The sequence below is a fragment of the Podarcis pityusensis genome (assembly GCF_964106645.2).
Source record: "Podarcis pityusensis genome assembly, chromosome: 9".
Lineage (NCBI taxonomy): Eukaryota > Metazoa > Chordata > Lepidosauria > Squamata > Lacertidae > Podarcis > Podarcis pityusensis.
The window spans coordinates 20,479,533-20,497,332 of NC_138034.1; the positions used below are offsets into that span (position 1 = coordinate 20,479,533).

The 17,800-nt window shown below is 41.5% G+C and overlaps 2 protein-coding genes across 2 annotated transcripts in view; one reads left to right on the plus strand and one right to left on the minus strand.

The window, feature by feature from the left end:
• MTMR7 (myotubularin related protein 7) overlaps nt 1–5,783 on the plus strand; it is a 40,737-nt gene extending 34,954 nt beyond the window's left edge. Inside the window, exon 14 of the mRNA XM_081019990.1 lies at nt 1,113–5,783. Coding sequence (XP_080876116.1) covers nt 1,113–1,478 — 366 coding nt within the window. The 3' untranslated portion in view covers nt 1,479–5,783. The remainder of the gene's footprint in view (nt 1–1,112) is intronic.
• Nucleotides 5,199–17,626, minus strand: VPS37A (VPS37A subunit of ESCRT-I). Its single transcript, XM_081020073.1, has 12 exons — nt 17,296–17,626; nt 15,698–15,772; nt 14,475–14,589; nt 13,832–13,932; nt 12,329–12,542; nt 11,140–11,210; nt 10,393–10,520; nt 10,247–10,305; nt 10,100–10,168; nt 8,659–8,802; nt 7,357–7,437; nt 5,199–6,563 (listed from the first exon to the last, which is right to left on the minus strand). Exons 1-11 carry the CDS (start codon nt 17,460–17,462, stop codon nt 7,357–7,359), a joined length of 1,224 nt encoding a protein of 407 aa, XP_080876199.1. The 5' UTR covers nt 17,463–17,626; the 3' UTR covers nt 5,199–6,563.
• Nucleotides 17,627–17,800: the final 174 nt, after the last annotated feature.

Below are 17,800 nucleotides of genomic sequence, written 5' to 3' on the forward strand. Positions count from 1 at the left end.
AAACTGTATAAAATATAAACAGCATAATCAGAGGTGTAATAGCAGTAAAAACATTTCATATCAATATATTGCAGCCAGCAGTAAGACTACTGCCTGTTAAACTCTCTCATTAAAAATTGTTTCTGGAGTCCACCTAAATACTACTAAGGAGAGAGCTGATCTTGAGGGAGAGTGTTCCATAGACATGGGGCCATTGCAGAAAAGGCACTGTCTTTTGTATACACCAGCCTTCGCTTATTTTATGGAGACTGCACAAATGGGACCTCTGTAGCTGATCTCAAATCCCTGGCAAGTTCAGTTGGGCTTAGACAGTCCTCTTAGTAGCTTGGTACCAAACATTTATGTCAAAATAAAAAGTGAAGACTTGGGTCAGGAATGATCTTCCAAAGATGAAAGAGAACCCTCCAAAAATTGGACCTTATCAAAACACATTTTCTCAGGCTAAGAAAAGAAAAGATGTTTTGCCTGGGGGTGGGGCGGGAATGGTGCGAGTCAGTATCCTAAGTCTGCAGGGTGGAAACTTGCTCCACTGTAATTTCACTTGGCCATTCTCTCTCAATCCAATCCATTATATTTCATGTTGTTCTCCGTATTTAGTTTTTTTGTTCAAAGCATTTATACTCACCCCTATGCACAAAGGCTCCTAGAGTGACTAAGATCAAGAAAAGCAACAGATGTGACACAAAAGGATAAAGGGATGGGGAGAGAAGAAGAAAATAATCAACCTCAGGCACCAAATTTTTGATGTTTATAATAGCCTTGTAACACCAATAATTTCATGCCTGAGTTTGCTTGCTTTACTCTTCCCCTTCCCATCCTTTTTGACCAGTTAAGATGGAAATGGACTGGTTGCTGTTTTGTTTCCTTTATTTTAAGGCCTTGATAGCCCTTGAGAAATAGTAAGCATAATACGAAATAATAATGATGTTAATATGGGATGTATATTTCCTCTTCCCTTGCTGTCCCCTTTTCCTTTTGTGAGGTGCCAGGGAAGGAACTGTGTCATTTTTATCGATATGTGAGTAATTCTGGGAGTTTTTCTTGCTGAAGAGCGGGATATATATGTTTTGAAAGATAGAAAAACGAGGAATGAACTGTTTCTTGTCTTGTAGAGATTGGCCAAGCTTACAAGCGGGCCGTTGAATAATGGTGAGATAAAGCAAAAACAACGAAATGGAAGCAACGACTTTGGACATTCTACTTCCAATGACAGCATCGCCAACACTCCCCAGGATTACACAGGCAATCTGAAATCCTTCTCCTCCCGGAGTCCATCACAGGGAGATGAAGAAGACTCGGCCCTGATTCTTACGCAAGATAACCTGAAAAGCTCCGATCCAGATCTCTCTGCCAACAGTGATCAGGAGTCAGGTGTGGAGGACATGAGCTGCCGGTCCCCAAGTGGAGGGGGATGTTTGCCCAGCGAGGATAGCACCAAAGACCGTGATTCGGACGAAGCTGTTTGTCTTACTGTCTGAAACGACAGCCAGCCAGTAGGTGACAAATGACTGCATGTTGAAAGAGAGAAAAGTCCAAAGAAATAGAGTTGTGCACTTAAGGTCCAGATGTAACATAGTTGTAAGCTAGAATCTTAACTGGAAAAATAACCTCTTATATTTAGCTTCTCCTATTTAAGAACCGTCATGTATTTATGGGCTTGCTTCATCTTCCTTTAATAACTGACAGAGCCATACAGAACGGACAATTTCTATTTAACTTAGAATTCTAGGTTAGTGTTTAGTTGGTCGACAGCAGTACCGTTCCAAAGAAGCTTCGAGAAAACATGTTGATGCAAGCCATGCCAAAACAAAACAAAGACCTGCCCTCACCATTCCTGGAAAATAACAGCTTGCACTTTATGGATACAGCTGAACAAAACTTCTTGAAGAGCATTACTTCATCCGTTCAGAAAGTTATAGTTAAAATAGTAAAAAAAATCATTCCCATGTTCCTGGATTTATTCCAGCCTTCCTCAAACTGGTGCCCTCCAGATAATTTGGATTACAACTGCCACCAGCTCCAACCTGTGCAGGTGATGAGAAGACGAGTCTAGGCACAGACAGCATACCAGTCACTTGCTGCAGATTCTTAAAAGGACCAAGTATTTAGAAAACACTTACTTCCCTGTGTTACAGATGGGGAGTACTGAAGCAAGGCTGTACTGCTGAGGACCACAAACCCTGAGGACCACAAGCTTGTGCCAAGCAGGCCCAGAAGCCCCAATCTTTCCTGCCCCTTCGTTTTGCAGGAGAGGAAGAAAACAAAGATGAAGTTGTATCTCAAATCAACAAAGGGCCTTCTCTTTGCTTTCCTCTAAGGGAGACGTTTCCTTAAATACCGTGACCCTGATCCAGTTTTAGTTCCAGGTATAGCCATGTGTAACAACAGCTTCACGATCAAGGATGCAAAGTCACATGCCCATGCATAATAAAAGATGCCCTGTCCATTCTGGTTGGGTTTGTAGCACTGAGACAACAAGGGATGTGAATCCAGGTAAATGCAGAGAGGCTGTTTATGGGGATTGATGTCTTTTGCTAGACTTCTGTCTCTGAGAGCTCTGCTTTTATATCATTTTGGGGGTGGGGGGATTCGAAGATGATTGCTGCTTAATGGGACCCCTGTACTTGAGGCCTATCTTTGACTTCTAGTTTGGAAGATACTGGGCTGTATTCAATGCTCCGCAAGTTGAACTCTGCCTGTGCAACAAGACGTCCTTCCTGTGCATGTCCTGATTATGTTACAGAAACAAGAGTTTATATTGGATTAGCTATCATGTGTACGTACAACAGTCAAACCCTGGTTTTAGTCTAGCGACAAAACAGGAAAGGAACTCAAGGTGTGGTCATGCAGGCAAAGAGGGTGCGACAATGCAAACAGGAGGGGGCTTGATTCAAAATAGTTCCTATTAAGGTATATGGAGCTGCAATAAGGTAAATGGACTGCAATAATCCAGATTAGTTGGGTTTGGTTAAACTAAGCGATTTTGGTTACTAGTAGCAGAAAACCCAGCAGTCACGGACCCTGAGTAGATTCCTGCCACTTTTTCTTATGTAAATGTAATGGCTGTAGCTCACTCCTGGAGTGGGCGGGGAGTGGGTAGGACAAGGGACATAATTTTGGGAGCAAACACTGTCCCCAAAACTCATAGCCCCAGCCTTCAGTGATAAAAACCTGGTAGGGATGCAACACATCTAGCAACATTCAGAAACTTGAAAGATGACTCACATTGGTTTTAAACATTCCATGTTTTGAAATCAGCTCCACACTTTAGAATCGTACATCTTTCTAAAACATATGCGTAAGAATACCTGATGTACATTCTTAACGATTTTTCTGGATAGGAATGAAGAATGGTTTCTTTCAAAACTTGGAAAGCATGGAAGCCGCCATGTTTGTGGAATCACATATGAAATACGGATGGTGGGAAGGTGAAATCTGGGAATTGAACTTAAAACAAGTGTAACACTGTATACTATATCATTTTGTCTGTATTTCTAGAAATATAGGAGTTTGAAATATGAAAAACACTTAGTAAAATTTGTGCAGCATATTTTAATGTCCAGTTTTGCCGCTCAACTCCTGGTGGTTTTGCTTGGGATCCCTGAACTCTTGATTTAAGACCTTATGGCTTGTTTTGTTTTTGTATCGTCTTAATGCTGCATTATACTACCTGAATGAAGGTTATTTAAATAATAAATACATAAGGACGCACAATTATTATACTCTATTGTTTATATTTAGGATTATTATAATTTTGGAAAATTCAAGATATTCTTTTAGAATAAATGTTTGTGCTTTCATCAATTTCTTTGAATCCGCAATCCAGAGGCGTGCACTGCTCAACTCTTTCAAGACTTAACCCTGCCACCAGCTGCTTAAGTAAGGGGGAATCTAGCCCCACTCCTCTGCACTTGTTCAGTGGACTTAAAACCTTTTTGAACTAAACTCCCCCCAATGGGTGGATCGAAGGGGTTGACTATTCCACTGTCGTGTGCTCAAATGACTCACTGTTGGGGTGCAGAGATATAATTTTAAAACCCTAATGCATCCTGAGAAATGTAAAATTTGAGGTGGGTCTATAATCTGTTTTTGCACCCTGGACAAACTGCTAAGAACTTTTGGACTATTAATAGGCAGCATGCAAATTTTGTCTTACCTGCATGCTTTATGTCCAAACTCTCCACTCTTAGCTGTAAAGCTATTTAAGTGCCAATTCAAGCTCCATCTCTACATGCTGTTAAGTTTAAAGGAGAACCAAAGCTTAGGTATGGCATGGCATGGTTCTGCTCAATAATATTAGAGACTGATTTTAATTGATATGTCCACCATTGACCAGGAGGAAACCAAAAACGACTGATATATTCCAAGATAAATATAATTTCAGATTTAAAGAAGTGTACAACTGATGGGACACACAGGATGTTACAGCATACCTTTCCTCCTAACAAAAATGCTCCTATTTTGGCTTTCAGAGAGCCATTCCTTCCATATAGTGCTTTCCTCTCAATTTCACTTCTACCATAAACAGCATTTCATGGCTACTCAGTCCTCATTGACCTACTTTGCAGATAAAGTTGCTTTCTGTCTTCCTGCTCTCCCTGCAAACCTCAGTGCTCCCTTCAGCATGCTGATACACCCATCGTTTTGCAATAGCCCCAATGGTATATGTATATACCACAGTAAATAAAAGGTAATAAAACTTAATCTGTTAATTTCAATAATAATAATTATTTATTATTTATACCCCACCCATCTGGTTGGGTTTCCCCAGCCACTCTGGGCAGTTCCCAACAGAATATTTCAAACATCAAACATTAAAAACGTCCCTAAACAGGGCTGCCTTCAGATGTCTTCTAAAAGTCAGGTAGTTGTTTATCTCCTTGACATCTGATGGGAGGCGTTCCACAGGGCGGGTGCCACTACCGAGAAGGCCCTCTGCCTGATTCCCTGTAACCTCACTTCTCGCAGGGAGGGAACCACCAGAAAGCCCTCGGAGCTGGACCTCTGTATCCGGGCTGAATGATGGGGGTGGAGACTCTATAGCTTAGTTCAGTATTACCCAAAGCTGGTTTCTTTCAAAATGCCCCTAAAATCTTATGCCCCAAAGGGCATGTTTTAAGGAAAAGGAACCAAGCTTCAGAGGGCAAGCAAGCAAGCAAGTTGGTAATGTCGTCTAAATGACAAATGTAGCAATAGTATGTTTTTCCACCAAGCTTGTTTTATTTTCAGTTCAAGACTCAATGATGCCAAGAAGAGCCCGTTAAGGTATTGTAACGCTGAACTCTACAGCTGTTTTTCACTTGTGAGATCTGAAATGCTGGTTTATAGATGCAAATATCAGTACCAGAAACTTTTTGAAAAAGTCCTTGCAGCCACCCAAGAAAAGGAAGTTTAACTTCTTTTAACAAAGTTGAGTGACACCGGCGAGGGGGGAGAACAAGAGATATATACACTTGGAATTATCTGTTAAATTACCATTTTTTTGTAATTGTGTAGGAAAAAAATAGGGTTAAAGAATGTAAGGTTGGTGAAGTTGAGTTCCTTGCAAGAGCTACAGCACCATGAGGTAAACAATAATCTAACATGTTTCTATATGACAACAAAATTCTTTGGTTTTGGTGAATCACTATATCTTGAATTTTAGCTCCAAAGAAAGCTTGGGCTCTATTCTTTCAGATGATTCTACTTCCTGCTTGAATTGATTCCTCACTCAGGTAGGCCACAGCGCTGGTCTAACCAACCTTCTCTCCAAACCTTGGTATGTGTTTGTATTATATATGCAGGATAAAATCCCTTCAGCGATTTCCACACATCCAAGGGCAAAAATAGAGCAGCTGAAAGATCTACCCATACTCTTGCCCTTCTCATGTGGTGCTAGAAGCTGGGAAATGACTCTTCCTCTAGAATGAAGACCTGATCCCACAAGCAGCTAACTGTGTGCATCTCCTCAATAGGGCGCAAGGCCATTTTCAAGTCTCCTAGCCTTTTACCTGCCACACCACTTAATTTCAATAGCAATGTAGTGTGCTGCTTTCAACATAAAAATGGTTGAAAACTGGATTTCAAGAAACAGAATTCTTTTTTGTAAAGAGGACTTAACATACGAGTTTTGCTTCACACACTTTGCAACTTACTTTTAAGTAACCAACATTTCTACATCCCCTGCCCCACCCCAAAACAGCAAATGTTTAATACAAAAGTTATGAATTATGTTGTATAAAATTTAAAAATCTAGTCAAAATTACATGTTTAAATATTTAATCTATAAAGTAGGTGGAGAGAGAAGTAGGAACTTAAATATGATAAGGATTATCAATAATAATGACAAGAAATATTTAGTGCAAACACTGCAATAGGAGGATTTCTCGGATGAAATGAGAATAGAAAGACTTCCTAATTTGTCCCAAAATAATAATCACCATCATCATCCCAGTTCTGTATACAGTCTCTTCTATAAACGCAACAACGGTGATGAAATGCTTATTTGCAAAATAACAGCTATATGAAAATGTGCTTTGCTGGATTCATTCACTCGCCTCAGAAATTCTATTTAGCTGGAAAACCTGTGAACACAAACATAACTACAGTCAGTCATTTCTCACTGTACACAAACATAGCTTCGCAAAGGCGGGCTTCTAATTAATCCAGGGTAGAAAGCTTCCTATTGCCTCCTGCATTATGTCATAAGAAAAGAAAAAAGAAAAGCTGGAATCAAACAGCCATGGAATGCAAAACTCCATTCAGCTATACTGGGAATTCCTGGAATTTGAACATTTCATTAGCTTAATTCAAGACAAGCTTAAGACCCAGAAAAGTGAGGATGGCAGAAAAGTGAGCTTCTCTTGGGAATTACAGGGACAGAGCTACCTAAACTGCATAGAAACATATTCATGTATGCGACTACAGTGGCAAGAATGTTACTCGCCCCAAAATGGAAAGAAGCAGAAGTCCCAGCAAAGGAAGAATGGATACAAAAACCTATGGAATATGCAGAAATGGCTAAACTTACTGGAAGAACCAAGAAATCAAGATAACAAACTTTTTACAAAACAATGGAAACGGTTTATTGGATATTTACAGATAAATTGTAAAGAGATAAAAACATTGGCAGGATTATTGTAATAACCTGCAGTTTCATAAGAGTATATATTTAGATGAATAAATGAGCAAATTAACTTAATTAGGATATGCATAGGATAGTAAAAATAAATTTAAGGAACCGCAGAAAGAGGGGGGAAGGAAGTCAAGTTTTGAAATGTCAATGACTGTAACATCAGTGGAATGTATGAATCTGAAAAGTATAAGTAACATTTAAAAAGAAAAGGCAACTCAAGTCTGAATATTGTGTGAACATACCTATAACGGAGCATGAAACTGAATGCGCATTGCTATTGCCTGTTGAAGCTTTTCTTCTTTGGCTCTTCTACAGTGGCAAACCTAAAAGAGAAACACAAGTGAGCATTCATCTATAGCCACATGCTCTGTATAGCATGCTTTTTTCAGGTTTATGGGCCACATGACATGAATCAACTCACATTTTTTTATCTTGGAGCATAATTTGCTAACCAGTCACATTGCATTTGATCATTTTACTGTGAAAATCAACAGGAAAACAAACCACATTCCACTAGCTGGCTTTTGGCTTCAAGTATGGGACATATTTTGGGGCACTACTTTTATTAGCTGCACATGACTTACAGTTTCCCTGATTGATATGGAACAAAAATAAAAGCTGTACATTCTTCAACCATAGAAGCCTCTAACCACCAAGTAATATTTGCCATTATTGGCCAATGTAAGCAATTTCTACAGAACTTTTAAATCTCATTGACTTCGGTGGGATAATTTAGTTCTTTTCCATGAATCAACAAACTAAAGATGCTTAATTTTGGTGGAATCACACCCCATTAGCCCAAGAATTTGTGCCTGTGCGAACAGACTTCCTCTACTTCTTCTCTCTCTCATGCATGCCCCCCCCCCCATTTCCTCTGGAGTATTGGGGGAATACCAGAACAGATTTGGGGAGCAGGAGAAGAGAGGGAGAGGAAGTCCTGTTGCACTAACAGCACAGGCAGTAATTTTTGTGCTAATGGAACTTGATATATATATTTTCAATTGCTGTTTCATGGTGTGAATTATATGTAATTTAGGCTGCCATCCTAAACCCATTTACCTGGGAGTAAGTCCATTAAGTCTCTCTGGAGTCATGGAGGCTTACTTCTGAGTATTGTATCTTCCTGTAGTGATTGCTTTAGAAAGCAGGCTTTAGAAATTAGCTGTCCTTTTTTGCATTCCAATATTTAAAACAATTTATTTGAGGATATTTAGCAAATCTAAGCACAGCCTTGCATAGTACACCACACTGAGCATTAAAAGTACTGAGGATGTCGCAAAGATTATGCCACAAATTGGTGAGCTACTTGGACAAGAGCTTGTAGTGAAATGCAGGAAGGCTCGAGGATAATCTCTCTACACAAGATAGCAACACAGTTCTACTATACAATTCAAAAAAGAACAAAAGCCTATTTTTCAAAACTGCTGAAGAGAATCATTTTCTATCCCATAACAGCTTCTCTGCTGGACATTTTCATTCTATTTTTTAAGATTTAAGTTATGCAAAACATAATTCGTTTTAAAATGTAAGGGAATTTCACATACTGTTCTCTTCTCCATGAAGCTACTAAGAAAGTCATCTATTTCCGTTTTCCCTTCCAGAAAGTCTTCTGCAATAGTGTCAGACTCTTCCTCAGCTTCGTGAGCTGCTACTTTCAGTCTTGCCTGCAGAGCACTTGCACTACAACTCTAAGCAAAATTGGAAAATGCTGGGTGACAAAAAGATTCCGATTGCAAAATGAAATAAGTGGTGATGTATTGTTGGTAAATTGATTGTTCTGACTGTATTCTGCTTTAATACTGCAAAGCCACTCTAGGGGGGAAAAGGTTTTGTGAAGGGCCTGAAGACATATAAATCTAATAAGTATGGCTATACTTAGTTCTAATTTAGAAATATTAAGGAAAAACTGAACTATTAGCTTTTCTGTTTATACAGCTCAAAAACTACATGCAGACATTATGATTCCCAGAAAGAAATGTAAGCTGGTCAGAGGTAGGAGACCATTGTTAGAAACAGATATGAACACTAAGAGCTAAATGGCACCTTAAGCCAACAATGGAATGTCTAGGCGTGCTTTTTTATAACAAGAATACAAACTGAAAATTAATGAACTGCAGCTAAAATATGATGTTCATTTTTCACATGGTCTAGTCCTTCCCCTGCCCACCCCCCTAATATTTTTAAGAGGGTCTCTTCTCCCGTCTTCAGAGAGCAGCTGGAAGTGGGGAGGTAAAAAAAGGTCCTCCTTTTCTTCTACTCTGCTGTTTTAATCTGAAATCCTAGGTGCAGTACTGCGCCCAGAGTTGGGAAACAGCTCACACTAATGAAATTCCCGGTTGCAAAATGCGCCTAGAACAATCGGAGTTTTGAACACTGTAGACCTGTGGTTTCTCAAGATGTTGCTGGACCACAACTCCTACCTAAATTATAGCAGTCTCTGCTGTAACAGTTTATTCCCCTTAATTGGTGGGTCTTACAGACCAATCCTAACCCAGGCTAGATAGCAGATGGGCAAGACGGATGCGACATAGCAACCGCTGCATTTATAGCTCTGCTGCTTTTGCAGGCCAGGGTACAAGGCCAGAGCAGGCAAAACCCAGCTCCACATTATGGCAGTCTAGGTCCCCTGCCCTATCCGGCAGATTGGAGGTCTGGATTGCAGCCTTAGGGGAACATTTACCTAAACTGAAATAGTACAGCCTACTATCTCACGACTCTCCCACCTCATTGTAGTGCATGGAAGATCACGGGATCAGGCGCAACCTTCCAATCTTTAACCTACTTTATAGGGTTCCTGTAAAGATAAAATGGGGCAATACCCACTTATGTTTCTTTGAGCTCCACCTTCGGATATAAATGTGAAAGAGGCCTGGAACAGACCTAAGCTAGAAGCTATCACTACATCCTGTGATAGTGAAATCCGTACATTAACTACGCACTGGGAAAAAGCACTCCCTTTTGATATGCAAGAGGGACACAGCTTACCTCACCCAGTTCATGCTGCCGTTGCATCTTCTTTTCGAATGTAGCCTTCAACTGAGTAAGCTGTTCATACTACAAGAAAAGAATGTCTTGACAATCAAACTCAAATATTTTCTTTCCAAGCTCCAGAAATAATTCCCCTTCACTTACTTTATCCAACACTGCTTGTCTTTTCGTCTCCAAACTTGGTTCCAATAAGAGGTTTTTTTCTGCAAAGTAAACCCACTGTTCAATTTTAGAAGGTTACCGTTTACTCTCACGTTACTCTTTAAATTACAAGTATTCTGAAGTCTTACTTGCCAGCTCTTCAATACTTTTCACTAAATCATCCTTGTCGTTAATGACTTGCTTCAACTGGGGCAGATTAACAAATTGTTCCAGCAGGACATCTTCTTGCTCATTCATGTCTGTCAGCTGTGATATGCTGCATTTCAAAAGAAACACACCCACGTTTAAGATCACCTAAACATTTTTATCCAAGAAGTGGAATCTAAGCCTCAAGTACCTCTTAGGTTCTAAGTCCTAAACCTCTCATTCCTCACCTTACTGAAGATACGTTGCATGCAATTTCATTTTATGAACCTGGTGCTGCAATTTTTTCAGCTGAAACACCCAGGTGAAGATGACTAGAATATTTTGTTTTCCTCCAGGATATGAACACTTCTGAGAGAACATGACCTTGAGGTAACTGCTTGTGCTACTAAGAAGCGTTTTGGCTCCACTGAGATGGACGACAGAGTGCTCCTATTCTTTTCAGCCTGCAGAAACCTCTTCAACCCACTTGTTGCAATATCCTGTGTTCTGGGGGAATCACTGTACAACTAATCTGATTATAGCCACTGATGGATCATTTTCACGTGCCAGTGTTTCACAACTGGAAGTACTTCGCTTGAGTTTTTCTAAGAATTTCAAGTTTTTCTAAGAACATGAAAGAACTGCTTTTAGTTTCTCCAAAGGCAGTTTTTTAGGTGCAGATCTAGCTATGAGTGGAGCTGGTTTGCACATTAACAATAATACATTTCTAATGATATAAATATTTTTACCTAAGTTCCAATAGTTCTGGAAATGCATCAGGTACATCAGGCATTTTGTAACTGAATCCATTTGGGCTCCCCTGAAAAGTTTATCAAGAAGGTATGACAATGAATGGTATTTCCCCCCTGAAAATAGATCATGACTAGCAGATTTGTAAAGCAACAGAAAATTATTTCCTGTATAACTATAATATGAAAAGAAGACTCAATCTAATTCACCAGTATAGAATAATCCATTGGACACAAACTCTAATAATGAAGCAACAACAAAAATCTATCTAAGCCTCTATGACACAGATTTTGTACTCGGGAGCGCTCTATGAACTTATACCACACAAGTTAGAGATAAGATGTAGGAAGATGTGTTTTATATTTTTTTAAAAACATTCTTTTTCCAATATGTAGGTTGAAGGATAATCAGACTGAGCATATGCTCAATTGATAAAAATATTGTTTTTCAGATCATTGGGAATAACTCCATTGCGTTCTTCCAACGTCGCAATCCTCCCTCTGGCTGTTCTGTCCTGACCCCCAATCAACTATGAAACAGCAATTCTGACTCCTTACATGACTCCCACCCATAGTTCTTTGGATTGTACATGGACATAGTGCATATTTAAACTGTCTTAAGACAACAACACTGGTGTGAGGAATGAGATACTGGGTTGTATCCGACTAAGCTCTACTCAGCCACTAAAATTAATGTTACTTATGCCCCTTAATATTACGTTCATTAATTTTAGTGGGCCTTCTCAGTATATACTAACGTTGGATACAACTTTCTGATATAATCTTAACTGGCTGATGACTTTGGGGCTCACATTTGGGAGGTGTGAAATACACTTGTTTGAGTTATATGGAGTAACAGTTTGAGAAACCTCTAGCATGAGGACAAAATGTTTCTCTTGCTCTTATATAGGTGGAACACTATATTGTTGTCTGGTTTACGTGGGCAATACAATTGGAGTTGGGGGCTATTTTATGCATGGAGTCAATCTGGACATATGGCAGCCTTTTCTGTCCCTGAATTTTTTTCAGTGAAATCTTTAGAGTGACTAGATCAAGCTATCTATCAACATCATAAAGCACTTTAAGTTATATTTCTGCTCAAACACCCCAAATCCTTTTATATGATCTGTGGTTGGGATTAGCAGGCGCATAAAAAGTTTGAATTATAGCTATCACCAGACATACACACCTGTGATATGGTTTCTGCTGTTGGAACAGGTAATGGCAGATCTGATATCATGCCAAAGGAAGGAGCCGCAGGTCTGTCTGCAGCGTAGCCAGAAGAAAGTGATTCTGCAAGTGGCACAGATGTTATAGACCTATTTGTTTCTTGTGGTAGGTATGGAGAAAGAAATGGAAAGTTCTGAGCATAGGGAGGAATTCCAGCTGGTTTGTTGTAAAGGCTACGGAAAAAAGGAGGGAAACAGTTTACCACCAGCTACAGTTTCTGGAGTGTTTTCACTACTAACTCAAAGGAAAGGATTGCTGAAGTATAAGGAAAGTATCTTGTCAAATACGTCACAATGATTCACTCTAATAACCCACAAGTGGCCCAGCTGTCAATGCATTTTGGCCCAAGCAGTTAGCTGTTGGCACACCAAGACTTAGATTGAATCAATGACTTTAGGCATGCCCAACTGCTTTGTGCCTAGGGGGTGGCATTTTTTTTTAGCTCCCCGCCCTACTGTAGAAAAGCAGACATGCCCCCCCCCCAGCCATATTACAGATTACCTTTCAAAGCCCCCTCATTTCATAACAGATTTGCAATGCAGCACCGAGAGAGGAGGGTTGCTGTTAGAGAAACGCAACCTTGAAGCCCCTCTGGGTATGTGAAAGTGGTGACAGTTATTTAATGTAAAACATTAACGAAATCCTTTATAGAGATTTTTGTTGTTGTTATGAAACATTAATTCAAAGTTAGTCGATCTTCTTGGCACAAGACACAAGGCAAGGATGAGACAGCATCACTCTAGTGCACTCTATCACAGTTATTTGAACTTCGACTCTGCCGAGTCAGAAAGTTCTGGAGGTGGTAGATGGGGTAGGCCTGGCTCTTTACCAGAGTGGCTAACCTATGGTCCTCCAGATGTTGTTGGAGTACATCTTCCACCATCACTGAACAATGGCCATGCTAACTTGAGCTTATGGGAGCAAAAGCCAAACAGCATCTGGGAGGTCACAGATAAGCCATGCTCTATACAGTAGCTACGGCAATGGACCATCCTACTCTCATGAACTCCTGCCCATTGTTGCCATGTGTTGCACCTGTGTCACAGGATAGCTACTCATGCTATAATTGATCTGTATCCTTTACAAGCATTCCTAAGCATATTTCTAAGTTGAGACAGATCCAGAACTAACCGTTTTATCTTAAATAAAAATAGTTATAGTTTGCTGTGACACCCAAAGTAGTCAAACTGTGGTTTCCAATTCTAGCCTGGAGGCAAAACATGTTTCTGGCAATTTGTCCAGTTTGGCTATTACTGCAAATTATACTAATTATGAACCGGTGAGGGAGGAACAGTAACAAAATGTGCAGGGTGGATAGAGGAGATACAATTGTTTGGCCGTGATATCCAAATTGGGCCCATAGCTTATCAACTCAAGTGTAAGGGAAGCTTTAAGAACACTACTAAATTATGTATCCAGCTTGTTTGCAATTATCACCCTTATTTTCTCTGTTTACACTTACTATGGAAATGATGTTGAGCTGGGAGCCAAAACTGGAGGATTCTTCCAAAATTCATCAAGTACACTTTGAACTATTTTTCCAAGGTCTGAGTGCATTGTGAACTGTTAAGAGATTAAAACGCTGTATTTAATTTGCAGAATTAAAGCATGATATACAAGGCAAGTCATTTACACTGACACCAGGAGGTCGATACAGGTGCCACTGTTACGCATTATCTGGCCCCAGGGGCTGTCAATACAGAGGCCTCAATCTGCACAGGAGCTGAATTGTTTCCATGATTAAATACAAACTGAGGTGCTAGGTATTGAAATAATGGATCATGAGCTCTGCAGAATACATATACGGGATTTTTTAAAAAACACACACACCCTGAAATAAACTCTGGAAAAACATCTAAAATGCTATGGCTTCTAGTTCAAAAACTAATCATAAAAAAATCTTTCTTTTTCTACATAGAGCACATACTTTTATATTTCAGTAAGTGCATTTCTTTGAAAACTTTTTTTGCAATAGAATATAATTGCTGCCACCTATGTATCCTGGAAAAGACATGTACAGTTTATTTGAATCATAGAGTTGGAAGAGACCACAAGGGCCATCGAGTCCCTTAAATTTTCAAGGAAAATGATACAATTGTACATACATTGCTTATTAATGGGCAGGCCACATACACTCCTTGTTTGTCCATTAAATGATGCCGTATTGGAGGGAAAACACTGATGACTGGTTTTTCCTGAGGAAACTGAGGAGGAAGCAATCTGTGAACACCAAAATATATTACCATCACTTTCATGTAAATAAGATATCTGGGTTTGTTTGTTTTTTAAAAAAATCTCTATTTGAATACTCTTCATATCATACGGTTTGCATTGGCAATGAAGGCAACTTCCTTCCTTATAATTACTACTCTTACTACTCTACGGACAATAGTAACATTTATCATTTAAAGTATACTAAAATTATAACAAATGTTAATTTCAACAAATACAAAAAAACCACAGTCCATAGGCCAAAGCAAGCTAGTCAAAGGTCTTCATCCTCTGTCCACAAATCAGCAAACTATCAAAAAGGTCACTGTATACACTCAATCAGTCCCAAGCTCATTGCTCCCCTGTGTGCAAGCAGAATGAATGGTACAGGTACACTTGGCCAACTGTCTTGTTCTTTAAGGTGAATATGCATGAGCTGTGGTGAGCTCTTCAGGCTTGCACACACTCTTTTATCCTCACATGCAAGAGGAGCAGAGTGTAAACCTTTACTTTGCACTTAACTACTACAGTTCTGAAAAGCGACGCGGGTGGCGCTGTGGGTTAAACCACAGAGCATAGGACTTGCCGATCAGAAGGTCGGTGGTTCGAATCCCCGCAACGGGGTGAGCTCCCGTTGCTCGGTCCCTGCTCCTGCCAACCTAGCAGTTTGAAAGCACGTCAAAGTGCAAGTAGATAAATAGGTACTGCTCCGGCGGGAAGGTAAACGGTGTTTCCGTGCGCTGCTCTGGTTCGCCAGAAGCAGCTTAGTCATGCTGGCCACATGACCCGGAAGCTGTACGCTGGCTCCCTCGGCCAATAAAGCGAGATGAGTGCCGCAACCCCAGAGTCGGCCACGAGTGGACCTAACGGTCAGGGGTCCCTTTACCTTTTACTACAGTTCTGCAAAACCAATAAAATGAATTTAAATGAACTATGATTAAAAAGTGCTTTCAGGTCCTGGGTTGCTAAATAAAACAACAGGCCAATTGTGTTTTTGCTCATCTCAGCCCCAAGGTGTGCAAATCTGACCAATCTTTAATAGAGGATTGTTTTCCCAAATTGCTAAGCACAGCTTAAACATTTAAAGTGACATATAAGCAGATCACACAGTACTTACATGTTAATATTTATTGTCAGGTTGTTTACAGTAAATGGCAATCGATACTCCACATCTTTTTGTATTTCAGCTATACTGTTAAAAGAAATGTAGGTATTTACCAAGGGTCACAGGAACAATGAAAATCATCAAGCTTTTAATGATACCGGAAAGTTAAACATTTTGAAGTTCAAATGATTTTAATGGGAGAGTTAAGCTAAAATCTATCTTAGGGTAATTCATAGAACCTTACAGCTGGAAGGGACCCAAGGAACATGTAGTCCAAACCAAGGCAATGCAGGAAAATGATTGAAACTTGAGCTCCTATGTGGAATGGGCTTTGAAGGAAGTCTGGTGCCTCCAGCTTTTTTCGTTTGGTACCAGAAAGCTATCTGGAGCACTTTACACCCCTGTACAATAGTTAATTAAAGGGACGCGGGTGGCGCTGTGGGTTAAATCACAGAGCCTTGGGCTTGCTGATCAGAAGGTCGGCGGTTCGAATCCCCGCGATGGGGTGACCTCCCGTTGCTCGGTCCCTGCTCCTGCCAACCTAGCAGTTTGAAAGCATGTCAAAGTGCAAGTAGATAAATAGGTACTGCTCTGGTGGGAAGGTAATCGGTGTTTCCGTGCGCTGCTCTGGTTCGCCAGAAGCGGCTTAGTCATGCTGGCCACATGACCCAGAAGCTGTATGCTGGCTCCCTCGGCCAATAAAGCGAGATGAGTGCCGCAACCCCAGAGTCGGCCACGACTGGACCTAATGGTCAGTGGTCCCTTTACCTTTTACAATAGTTAATTAGGATTGGTGGGCCAGGATCTCCTCTCTTGACCTCATTCCCAAACACTGCCTGCCAGCAAATTTGGTTGCCACAGACGCCACTACGTACTCCTCTCTCTCTGGGTTGCATGTGCAATACAGTGGTACCTCGGGTTACATACGCTTCAGGTTACAGATTCCGCTAACCCAGAAATAGTACCTCGGGTTAAGAACTTTGCTTCAGGATGAGAACAGAAATCGTGCTCCGGCGGCGCGGCAGCAGCAGGAGGCCCCATTAGCTAAAGTGGTGCTTCAGGTTAAGAACGGACCTCCGGAACGAATTAAGTACTTAACCCGAGGTACCACTGTAATGACTAAGCCATTTATTTTTATATTCAGGACTGCGGCGAGTATTAGTATTAGTATCAGCGCCGCACCCACTATCGCACCTTTGCCTGTCTTTTCACAACTTTGGCTCTCTCCTCCGGATTTCGCTTCACGGTCTTACAGAGCCGTCAGTCACCCACCACCTTCGGACTAAACACTTTTTCGCTCGCGTTTCAACAACAACAAAACCACCTGATCTCTCAACTGTACGGAGAAGCTGGAATAAGCTCCTCTATCGATTCAGAGCAATAATAATTACTAACCGTCGCGTTGCGGTCTAGATCCTTATCCGACAGGCATTCCCTGTAAACATTGTCAGCCGGATAAACATCCGGCTCTCTACCCACAGCCGAAGTTTGTAACTCCAGTTCTGAGAAAGGGGTTGGGAAATAAACTGGCCAATTTGTTTCTCTCCCCCCCCCCCTTCTCTCTCTCTCTGACACCCCATCCCCCCCCCCCCAGGCAGCGCGTCACTCACGCGGCGTGGGCGCTCCGCAGAGACTCGATCTGCCGCTGCTTCTGCTGCTGGAGGCTGGTGAGAGTCGGCGGCAGCGCGGTTCCACCGGCCGACGAGGGCGAGGGCGACGAGGAGGCGGCGGCCCCGCCACCGCTGCCGGCTTTGGAAAGCGGGAAGAGCCAATTCATCCTCCGCTTCGCGCACCGAGCAGGGCAGAGCGAGACCGGGCCCTTCCTTCCCTGCTCCGCCGGCGCCGCTCTTCCCACTCCCGGCCTCGCTCGCCACCCGCCACAACAAACTCCCCTCAGGCCGCCAACCTTCCTCCTCCTCCTCCTGAGGGAACAGGAAACCGTTCCTTGCAGTCGCGAGCGCCCTCCCCCCGCGTCATCGCTGCTCGGCATCCATTGGCGGGAGCCGCCGCCAACGTCAGCCCGATTGGCTGAGAGCTGAAGTCGCCCCGCCCCCCACTCTCCTCCTCCTCCTCCTCCTTCCCCCCGCCCTCGGCGAAGAGGGAGGACAGGCCGAA

What these genes read in the sequence shown, in the direction of transcription:
- VPS37A (XM_081020073.1), bottom strand. Translation starts at nt 17,462, where the DNA reads ATGAATTGGCTCTTCCCGCTTTCCAAAGCCGGCAGCGGTGGCGGGGCC. An exon ending in CCAGAACTATTGGAACTTAG is followed by an intron (nt 10,521 to 11,139) that starts GTAAAAATATTT and finishes TTTGAAATGCAG; the next exon opens with CATATCACAGCTGACAGACA. An exon ending in GCTTCATGGAGAAGAGAACA is followed by an intron (nt 7,438 to 8,658) that starts GTATGTGAAATT and finishes TTTCTCTTTTAG; the next exon opens with GTTTGCCACTGTAGAAGAGC.